Consider the following 11,440-nt stretch of genomic DNA (forward strand, 5'->3'; position numbering starts at 1 on the left):
ACAATTTCATGCTCCCAATATATATACACACATAAAACAAAGGCATGTGACTAAGTGGTTGCAATGCATGCAATTGTGGCACCATGGTGTGACATTTACAGGGTTAAGTCAGGAGGCAACATATTGCCATTAAACAACTCTAAAAAGTGATCCACCTTGGTTCACTTCACTTTTCAGAGGGATGGCATATCAGCAGACAAATGTCCCTGTTGGAATATTTCCCCTCTAATCCCTTTCTTGTGACAAATGGAAATTTTAGGATTTCCCCCTCACTTTCAGTCCAGTGGAGAAGAAAAAAAAAAAAAAAGAAAGGAGGAGGGTGAATCTCCCCAGCAGGGACAGAGACAGCAAATACAATCTTACAGGGGATCCAACCCCATTACACTCTATCCAAAACTAGAAGAAGAACAAGTTGTGGCTTTAGATACACGAACCATTGTGCAAGAACAGCAGAAAGTCTTTTTCCCACTTTTCTGGAATCAATAGATTGGAGTATCAGACGCGCACGCCTCATCGCCTAGAAGAGGGAGTGACAACGTGTAAACACCAATCTGGCCTCTCCAGCAAGATGAACAAACATTCTGAAGATCTGCTCAAAGCTTTATAAACAGAAGATCAGGGAACGACTGAAGAGAACGTTCGCTGGCCAGAGAGAGAGGGTGAGTCACTGCTGAGTGCGCCAAAGTCTGCGAGCTTAAGATGGGGCCGTCCAACTGAGGGCCACAGGGCCATAAAGAATTTTGTAATCTCGGACAGGAGAAATATTTCTGCTTCATAATCATAAAATGAATGCCACTCTTCATACCCAAATGCACGATCCAATTTAAAGGAGTTCTCCAGGAAAAATCTAATCATTTTCCTGCTTACTGCCAGAAGGAAGCCTTTCAGAAATGTATAATCCTCTGCTATTAAAGGCGGTCATTGACCTCCTCTATATAAAAATGCCCATTGCCTGGCTCTCTCAATACTGATCTGGAACAAGCAAACAGCAACGTCAACCAGATCTGATCTTTATGCCTGTTCCAGAAACTGCTGAAGCCACGGATTCAGCCTGCCAGCCAGGCAATCGGCATTATTAGGAGAAGTTCAGCAATTTTTCCTATTGTCTAGCAATAGACATTCCTCTCTGTACAGGTTTCCCACAGCGGCACAGGGAGGACTGTATGTGGTCTGAACCCTTATCAGAAATCAGCTGATTTAAAGCTGCTATAGATTGTAAGCTCTATGGAGCAGGGCTCTCAGATTCCCCCTTGTATTGAATTGTATTATAATTGTACTGTCTGCCCTAATGTTGTAAAGCGCTGCACAAACTGTCAGCACTATATAAATCCTGTATAATAATAAAAGATGTATTCATGCAGATGTAAAATTACTGACAGGTCCACTTTAAAGATGCTCATTGATGGGCGAATTTTTTTTCATTCATCAAAAAAACTGAACTGATTTCCCCCCATACACACATTCGATGTGGATGCAGAAATCCTCCCCGCTGTGTCTTTCTATTCTGATAACAGAGACTCCCTGTTGTCAGAATTCATTGATCAGGGCGCCAGTGTCTATTGGCTGCTGTGCTGTTTGAACTGAAATTTCTTAGCGGCCCCCTTTTTTTGGGGAATTCATCAATAGATCGACTTCTCATGAACAAGAACAGCCATACATGGATTGAAATTTGTCCAGTTCCTGCTGAACCAGCTGGATTTTTGATCCAGGTATAGCTGTGTTTAGTGTGGAAGCATGGATGAGAAAGACAGTTGTATAGTCTGTTTTTCTTTATTGGGTGGTAATAGCACTTCACCATTGGCCCCTCTTGCACCCAGAAGTCTCACTTCTCCAGCTGAAAATTTCCTAACCTCCCACATCGAAAAAACTTTTACAGACTTGCAGGACAGCAAAGACATAGCAGTGAAATTGATGTGCAGATAAATGAAGATGAAATACTTCATAGTCGGTCCCCAAAAACCAGAAGGTGGAGGTTGCTTTATGGCCACACATCCAGCAACATCTGAGGATAATTGTGAGCAGGCTTTAGCATCTGACGCCATGCCTGGACACACCGGGGCCCACACTGCTTTACAAGACTCTGACAGCCCCCCTCACCTCACCCCCGACTTCCACATAGCAAAACAATTCCTTGGCAGACCACAAACTGCACAGATTGGATTGTGACACCACCTGAAGTCTGTGCCAAGAAAGTAACGTGTGTAGGGAAGATCTGATCGGACAGTTCCTAGCTTGCCAATAAAACAGCCGAACACAGCAGCAAGTACCAAAACGCAAAGATCTGAGGGCCTTTAAAGCTGGACTCTGGGAGAAGCTAAGATCCTTCCTTGAAATGGGGCCACCCCCCACGCTTCAAGGGTTAAACACCTATCTACTGTCTATTGTACTGAAAAGCAGTTTTACCTACCTGATCCTCCTCTCCCGCAGGCTCCCTCTGCACTGATAGACCAGTCCATACAGCCTCTAATGCTCCAATGGGCACAGGTCCTCTGACATCATCAAGTACAACGCATGACCATTACCCTGCATTGGATGTGAAGATGCTGAGGGACAGTCCACTGGCAGAGCATAGTGAAGAAGAATACCAGCTATTGGGGGATCAAAGAAGTAAAACTGTTTTCCAGTATCTGCATTGTAAAGGAGCAATGAACTGTTTGAGTTTAGAAGAGCAAGGGAGGATTTTTGTTTTCCCTGGGGATGGGCTTTAAGCCTCGTACACACTGGAGCTCATAAACGGATGTTTTTTTTGACCTTTTATAGCTTATCAGCAGTGGAGTTTATGGGCTGTTTTCTGAACGCCATAAAAATCTCGTTCAAAGTGCCATTTTACTGACCACAAAAAATGCAAAAAAAAAAAGAAAAAAAAAAAAACCCACGTTAAATCGGCGTTCCATTTTTCCAATGCATTGTGGAATTTTTGGAGTGTCCTTAGTGTATTTTTTATTAAAAACGTCCATACATGCTAACGTTAAAAGTACAAAACGCTGTTAAAAAGCACGCTTTTCAACCAGTGTTTTCTGCCAGCGATCTTATGTCCAGAAAAAGGTTTTTTGACCTCCAGTGTGCATGGAGCCTAAGTTTTTTTGGTTGAACGAAAAAAAAAAAAAAACCTGACAGCTCTAGTCAGAACCCCTGTACTAACAGTCCAAGGTTAGTACAGCTGTTGTGTTCCGACAGGGGGCCAGCTCTCCCATCAGAACATTCTGGTCACCCCTCTCAGGCATTGGCTGAGATTGCTGATCAGGAGCGGGTTGGCTGCCGTTTTTCCAGTCTATAATTTTAATGGTAGGTTTATTTTAACAGTGAGAGACAGAACAAAAAAAAAAAAAAAATATCCAGAAAAACGCATTTCAAAAAGGTTTCAAATTGATCTGCATTTTAATGAGTGAAATAAGTATTTGATCCCTTATCAATAAGATTTCTGGCTCCCAGGTGTCTTCTATACAGGCAACGCGCTGAGATTAGGAGCACTTTGTTAAAGTGAGTGCTCCTAATCTCAGCTTGTTACCTGTATAAAAGACACTTGTCCACAGAAGCAAATTTCAATCTCTCCACTATGGCCAAGACCAAAGAGCTGTCCAAGGATGTCAGGGACAACATTGTAGACCTACACAAGGCTGGAATAGGCTACAAGACCATCAGTTGTGACAACAGTTGGTGCAATTATTCGCAAAAGGAAGAAACGCAAAATAACCGTCAGTTTGGGGCTCCATGCAAGATCTCACCTCACCGAGTTTCAGTGATCATGAGAACTACACAGGAGAATCTGGTCAATGATCTCAAGGCAGCTGGCACCATAGTCATCAAGAAAACAATTGGTAACACACGACACTGTAAAGGACTGAAATCCTCTAGCGCCCACAAGGTCCGCCTATTTAAGAAGGCACATGTACAGGCCTGTCTGAAGTTTGCTAATGAACATCTGAACGATTCAGAGGAGACCTGGGTAAAAGTGTTGTGGTCAGATGAGACCAAAAATTGAGATCTTTGACATCAACTCAGCTCACCATGTTTGAAGGAAGAGGAATGCTGCCTATGACCCCAAGAACCCCATCCCCGCTGTCAAACATGGCAGTGGAAACTTTATGCTTTGGGGGTGTATTTCTGCTAAGGGGACAGGACAACTTCACCGCATCAAAGGGACGATGGACGGGGCCAAGTACTGTCAGATCTTGGGTGAGAACCTCCTTCCTTCAACCAGGACATTGAAAATGGGTCGTGGGTGGTTATTCCAGCATGACAATGACCTAAAACACACAGCCAAGGCAACAAAGCAGTGGCTTGAGAAGCAGCAAATTAAAGAGGAAGTAAACCCTTCCAAACAACTTGGACCTACAGGTAAGCCTAGATTAAGGCTTACCTGTAGGTCCAAGCAATATCTCCTAAACCTATATGGTTTAGGAGATATTTGCCCGAAAATGGGCACCGCTGTCTACGGCGCATGCGCCGTAGACAGCGGCGCGCAGGCGCACTAAATGCGGCAAATCCATGAATGGATTTGCCTAATTTGTCGACTCCCGTGCGCATGCGCGGGAGTGACGTCATCGCGGCTTCGCCGAGTGGCAGCGGCGGAGCTGCGAGACGCGACTCCCGTGCGCATGCGCGGGAGTGACGTCATCGCGGCTTCGCCGCTGTGATTCGTCGGAGCTGCGAGACGCCACCAGCAACATGGATGCGGCGGACTACAGGGATCAGCGGCGACTTCGCTGGCTCCTGTGTCAGGTAAGTGACACATAATGAGCTACTATGCGATGCATAGTAGTCCATTATGCTTTACCTTTGCAGGGAAAAAAAGAGGAAGTAAACCCATCAGGGTTTACTTCCTCTTTAAGGTCCTGAAGTGGCCTAACCAGTCTCCAGACCTCAATCCCATAGAAAATATGTGGAGGGAGCTGAAGGTTTAAGTTGCCAAATGTCAGCCTCAAAACCTTAATGACTTGGAGAGGATCTGCAAAGAGGAATGGGACAAAATCCCTCCTGAGATGTCTGCAAACCTGGTGGCCAACTACAAGAAACGTCTTACCTCTGTGCTTAGCCAGAAGGGTTTTGCGAAGTACCAAGTACTAAGTCATGCTTTGCAATGGGGTCAAATACTTATTTCAGTCATTAAAATGCAAATCAAATTTATAAACTTTTTTTAAATGCATTTTTTTGGGGGTATTTTTGTTATTCTGTCTCTCGCTGTTAAAATAAACCTACCAATAAAATTAAAGACTAATCATTTCTTTGTCAGTGGGAAAATCTACAAAATCAGCAGGGAGATCAAATATTTTTTCCCCTCTTCCTCTCCGTTTCCCCTCTTCCCAAACTACAAAACACCTCCCCCTGTTATGGGTAAGAGGGAGCTGTACTCGGCTGTGCTGCTCAATACTTTCAACCTAGGACAAGGAGTTAATGGCAGGATTACCAGGTTAAAATGAAATAAGTTTTGTGTGCCACCACTCTGGATGAAGGAGCACAGGGGACACCTGTGAACAGTAGCATTGTCAGTCTTGGGGGGAGGGGGGGTGTTAGATGTATTAGTTGCCCCTATAGAGGGCAGATGAACTAAAAAATTGAAGCCAAATTCCAGTTCACACTGCAGTTACAGCAACAATTATTTTTCTTTTTTGGGGATTTAGGTTTTACATAAAAGCTGATCCTTGTAAGCACCCCTGTCAGTGGTAAATGCTTTGTTTCAGCAAGAAAAACTGCTTCATTTGCAGGATAACTTGTTCTGCAAAATAAAAAACACCAGACACATGCCCCTTTCACAAGGAGTGGATTTTGTTACGATCAGTAGATCTGTGAGCTGATCAGAGCGGGTGAATGACAGGTCCGTGTCTGCTCAGTTTGTGCAGAGCAGACATGGACTGAGCGCGCTCTGATCTATGGATTTCGTTGTCCGCTTACACCTGACTAACTCTGCTTGAAAATCTGAAGGGCAGATCTGATTCGATCGCCTGTGTCAAATGGGTCTTGCTGGCTTGGTCATCAGATGAAAATGAAAGAAAGCCGCGTTCAGGTACACAGATCTCTCTCTATATGTTATATAGGGGGTTGTATGAGCTTCCCCCAGTTTAGCCAATATTTGCGTTTTTATTACAGATAATCTCAAAGTGATAACCAATCTACACACAATTATAGATCAATAGTGACCTGTCTATACATACAGGAGATAACCACCCCGGATATAGAGAACAGAACTCATTACCACCTCTGTACAGCATACAATACAATCAGCCGGCATACATAACACTAAAATATAATAACACACAGGACTGTATTATATACACACTTCACACAACTGAGATCATTGTTATTAAACACCAAGATAAACATACAATGTATATCACCAATCCTGAGACATGTACATCGTATACAGTGATAGACATGATTCCAGGTAAGGCACACAGGACACATAGATTTCACATCAACTCACCCCCTTGCCCCTATAGGAGGGCAGACGCCCCCCTCCCCCACTGCTTCCCCTATAGAAGGGCAGACCCCCCCACCCCCTTCGGCCCCTATAGAAGGGCAGACCCCCCCCACCCCCTTCGGCCCCTATAGAAGGGCAGACCCCCATAGGAGGGAAGACACCTCCCCTATAGAGGGCAGACACCCCCTCACTCCTATAGGAGGGCAGACCACCCCCCACCCCCCACCCCCCTATAGGAGGGCAGACTTCACCTCATCCTCCAGGTAGGTGGTTGTGTAGGACTTACCTGCGGTCGGTTGTTGTACTTAATATCGGAAGAATCGGAGCCCCTCATGGTGACTTCTAGGGGTGGAAGGAGCCCTGCTGTGGCCCTAACAATCCGGGGCCCCTGATGTCCTTCCTCCGGGATTAGGAAACTCCGAGATACAAAAAGGGGCAACGGGATCCTCCTGTGTGTGTGACCCCTGAGAGTCCCGCTGTATGTGGCTCTTGTGTCCTCTGCTCTGTGGTCCCGGCGAGTCCTCCTTAGAAGTTCTGTGTCCCTTCCCGTCCTCCCGCAGTGTCAGGTAGTCTCTCTAGGTGTGGTCACTTCCCACGAGATCTCCGGGATCCTCCCCGACCAGGTGAGCGCAAACCGAAACCCGGACACACCCCCTGTGACGTCACCACTCTCTACTGATACCATAAAACTCCCCTATTCCCATCCCTGTACACCGGACTTCCCCATCCCTGGATCACAGCCGTCCCTGTACACCAGTCATCCTCATCCCTGGATCACAGCAAGCCCCATCCCTCTACACCGGACATGCTCATCACTGGATCACAGCAATCACTGTACACCGGCTATCCCCATCCCTGGATCCCAGTCATCACTGTACACCAGTCATCTACATCCCTGGATCCAAATCATTCCTCTACACCAGTCATCACTGTACACAAGTCATCCCCATCCCTGGATCACAGCAAGCCCCATCCCTCTACACCGGACATGCTCATCACTGGATCACAGCAATCCCTGTACACCGGCTATCCCCATCCCTGGATCCCAGTCATCACTGTACACCAGTCATCTACATCCCTGGATCCAAATCATTCCTCTACACCAGTCATCTACATCCCTGGATCCAAATCATTCCTCTACACCAGTCATCACTGTACACCAGTCATCTACATCCCTGGATCCAAATCATTCCTCTACACCAGTCATCACTGTACACAAGTCATCCCCATCCCTGGATTTCAGTCATCACTGTACACAAGTCATCCCCATCCCTGGATTTCAGTCATCCTGTACACAAGTCATCCCCTTCCCTGGATCCCAGTCATCACTGCACACCATTCCTGTACACCATTCATCACTGTACACAAGTCATCCCCATCCCTGGATCCCATTCATCCTGTACACAAGTCATACGCTTCCCTGGATCCCAGTCATCACTGTACACCAGTCATCCTCATCCTCATCCCTGGATCCCTGCACACCAGCCATCCCCATCCATGTACACCAGTCGTCTACATCCCTGGATCCAAATCATCCCTGTACACCAGTCATCCTCATTCCTGGATCCCAGTAATCACCATACACCAGTCATCCCTATCTATGTAAACCAGTTATCCTCATCCCTGGATCACAGCCATCCCTGTTCACCAGTCATCCTCATCCCTGGATCCCTGTACAGCAGTCATCCCCATCCCTGGATCCCAGTCATCCCTGTACACCAGTCATCCTCATCCTTGGATCCCAGTCATCTCATACACCAGTCATCCCCATCCCTGTACACCTGCCATCCTTATTCCTTCTACACCGGCCATACCCATCCCTGTACACCGGCCATCCTCATCCCTGTACACCGGCCATCCCCATCCCTTCACATCGGCCATCCCCATCCCTGTACACCTGCCATCCTTAGTATAACTTAGTATAACATGTTTGTTATTTTAAAAAAATAAAAATGTTTACTTTTACAATCCCTTTAAGTCAATGGACGAAAACTACGACGAAAATTAATTCCAATTTTCATTTAGTCTACTAAAATCTAATGGGGTTTAGTTAATTTGTAATGCATTATTTAAAGTGGTTGTAAACCCTTATAACACACTTTGACCTACAGGTAAGCCTAGATTAAGGCTTACCTGTAGGTCCAAGAAATATCTCCTAAACCTATACGGTTTAGGAGATATTTGCCCGAAGACAGGCACTGAGCGCGGCACTGTCAACGACGGAGATGCAGCGCGTGTCGGCTCCCGTGCGCATGCGCGGGAGTGACATCATCGCGGCTTCACCGAATGACAGCGGCGGAGCTGCGAGACCCCTCCGAGAAGATGGATGCGCCGGACTACAGGGGACAGCGGTGACTTCGCTGTACCTGACACATAATGGACTACTATGCGATGCATAGTAGTCCATTATGCTTTGCCTTTGCAGGGAATGAAAGAGGAAGTAAACCCATCAGGGTTTACTTCATCTTTAAACCAGTGGTCTCCAAACTGCGGCCCGGGGGCTGGATGTGGCCCTTTGCTTGCCTTTATCTGGCCCTTGGGGCACTACTCATCAACTGACACCAATGAGGGGGCATCATTCCCCTTACTGACACCATAAATGCGGCACTATTATTCTATTGATACCAACAATGGGGCACTATTTCTCTCATTAAAACCAATGATGAGGCTCTGATGTTGGGGTATTTTCTGCTCTCATTGGCCACAGTCTGGCCCTCTAAAGCCTAAAGGACAGTGAACTGGCCCTTTGCTTAGAAAGTTTGGATACCCCTGATTTAAGCATTTCTCTAGACTTGCCAAATGCATTATTTGATCCTTTAAGTAAAAATTGAATAACGTTATTAATTATGGTATAAGCCTCCATTCACACCTATACGATTCGAATCAATGGACGCGTTTGTAGTGCCATTTCTTGTGACTTGAGACTGGGGTAGATGTTTACCTTCCAGCAGGACAATGACCCTATACACTCAGCCAGAGCTACAATGGAATCGTGAACTCATATGTAAGCCCTTGTACACACGGTCGGAGATTCCGACGGAATGTGTCCGATCGGACCGTTTTGTCGGAAATTCAGACTGTGTGTGGTCTAAATCGGACTGTTTCCGTCGGAGTATCTGATGGACCAAGTTTTCCAACTTGTTGGTAAAATTTTCCGACAAAATGCTCCGATCGGACATACTCCGATCATGTGTAGAGAATTCCGATCGGACAAAGTGCCACGCATGCTCAGATCAAATTCCTACACCAAAGCTATTGGCTACTAGCCTGAACGTAGTCCCGTCGTAACGAAATAACGTCATCACGACGGATTTTCCGACAACTTTGTCCGATCGTGTGTATACAACAGTTTCGGACAAAATCCGACGGATTTGGTTGTCGGAATCTCCGACCGTGTGTTCAAGGGCTTAGAATGGCCCAGTCAAAGTCCAGACCTAAATATCAATTGAGAATCTGTGACAAGACTTGAAAATTGCTGTTCACAGACGCTCTCGTCCAATCGGACAGAACTTGAGCTATTTTGCAAAGAAGAATGGGCAAAAATGTCCCTCTCTAGATGTGTAAAGCTGACAGAGACATCCCCAAAAAGACTTGCAGCTGTAATTGCAGCAAAAGGCGGTTCTACAAAGTATTGACTCAGGGGGGCTGAATACAAATGTACCCCACACTTTTCATTTATTTATTTGTAAAAAATGTTGAAAACCATTTATTGTTTTCCTTCCACTTCACAATTATGTGTCACTTTGTGTTGGTCTATCACATAAAATCCCAATAAAATACATTTACATTTTTGGTTGTAACATGACAAAATGTGAAAACTTTAAAGGGTACGTTTTGAACCGCATCCAATTCGCATGACATGTCGGCCGCCTTCTCTATGGAGCCGGTTCACATATCCGCAGCCAGCCACGGTTCATTTTTAAAAAGAGTCCTGTGCGTTTTTCTGCCTGGTTCGAGTGTGATTTCAAGTATAAATTTGCACTTTATCCGGTGAACAAAATCGCACCGAACGCTTTTTTAAAATCACACTGAAACCGCAGCCGGACATAAGCATTCATAAAATCTCTTCTCCCTGTCAAATGGAATAGAAAAACTTATTTTTTTGCCTTTGGTACACGTACCCCAGGGCAGTGCCCACCCCCATGCCATTTGTTTGACCATCATTTACCTATTTGCCTAGAAAATGACCATTACTGGGTTCTGCCATTCAAACCGATCTCTGGTACCTTTGACTCATTCCTGGTAAAAACCTCCTCCCTTCATTTCCTGTTGTGGCTGCAGGACAGGAAATAAAGGAAAATCTTCCCAGCAAGAAAAATACAAACTTCAAGAAATCTCAGAAAGACTCCGTAATAGAAGTGTCACACATATATAAATGACATTTCCTGCTATGATTGCGCCATCCTCAGAATGTCACCCGCTGATGCCTCAACCAAAACCGGACGTGCCGCCTCCCCCACTTCTCATTTTATGATGGAAATTTACTGCAGCTTCTTTAATTTATAGAAGACAAATGTTTTCACTTTCCGCATTCCACAAAAGACTGAAAGGAGGGTGGAGCGGTTATTAAAAGGAAACCTATACAGAGGTGACCATTACTGCGCCCCTCTAAAAATACGATCCTTCTCATGCTGATTCATTGGCTTCAGTACTGGGGTCACAGGCTGGAGCTGGCATGCAGATTGGTTTACCGATTTGCATTCGGGACAACTTTTTTTCTTGGAAAGTGTTCAAAAGTCCATTTACATGCACTAAGGCAACGCATCTCCGACACACGTGTTGTGATGCACATGATGACGCTTAACCGTAGTGCACTGTGTAGAAAACAAATGGTGTATGTCCTATTTTTGGTTTATTCAGATGCAATTGCAGTCTAGTAATTTCAACCTTAGGTGGTTGTAAACCCTTCCATATACCCAGTAGAGCAGTGATGGCGAACCTTGGCACCCCAGATGTTTTGGAACTACATTTCCTATGATGCTCCACTGTACTGCAGAGTGCCAGAGCATCATGGGAAATGTA

At 45.5% G+C, this 11,440-nt stretch overlaps 1 protein-coding gene across 1 annotated transcript in view; it reads right to left on the reverse strand.

Moving 5' to 3' along the window:
• Positions 1 to 7,018, reverse strand: part of ST14 (ST14 transmembrane serine protease matriptase) — a 76,514-nt gene extending 69,496 nt beyond the window's left edge. The window contains exon 1 of the mRNA XM_077457877.1: positions 6,705 to 7,018. Within this exon, the coding sequence (XP_077314003.1) occupies positions 6,705 to 6,752 (48 nt within the window). The 5' untranslated portion in view covers positions 6,753 to 7,018. The remainder of the gene's footprint in view (positions 1 to 6,704) is intronic.
• Positions 7,019 to 11,440: the final 4,422 nt, after the last annotated feature.

Source organism: Lithobates pipiens, unplaced genomic scaffold, assembly GCF_037356315.1.
Source record: "Lithobates pipiens isolate NorthernLeopardFrog02 unplaced genomic scaffold, aLitPip1_a1.2 Scaffold_27, whole genome shotgun sequence".
NCBI lineage: Eukaryota > Metazoa > Chordata > Amphibia > Anura > Ranidae > Lithobates > Lithobates pipiens.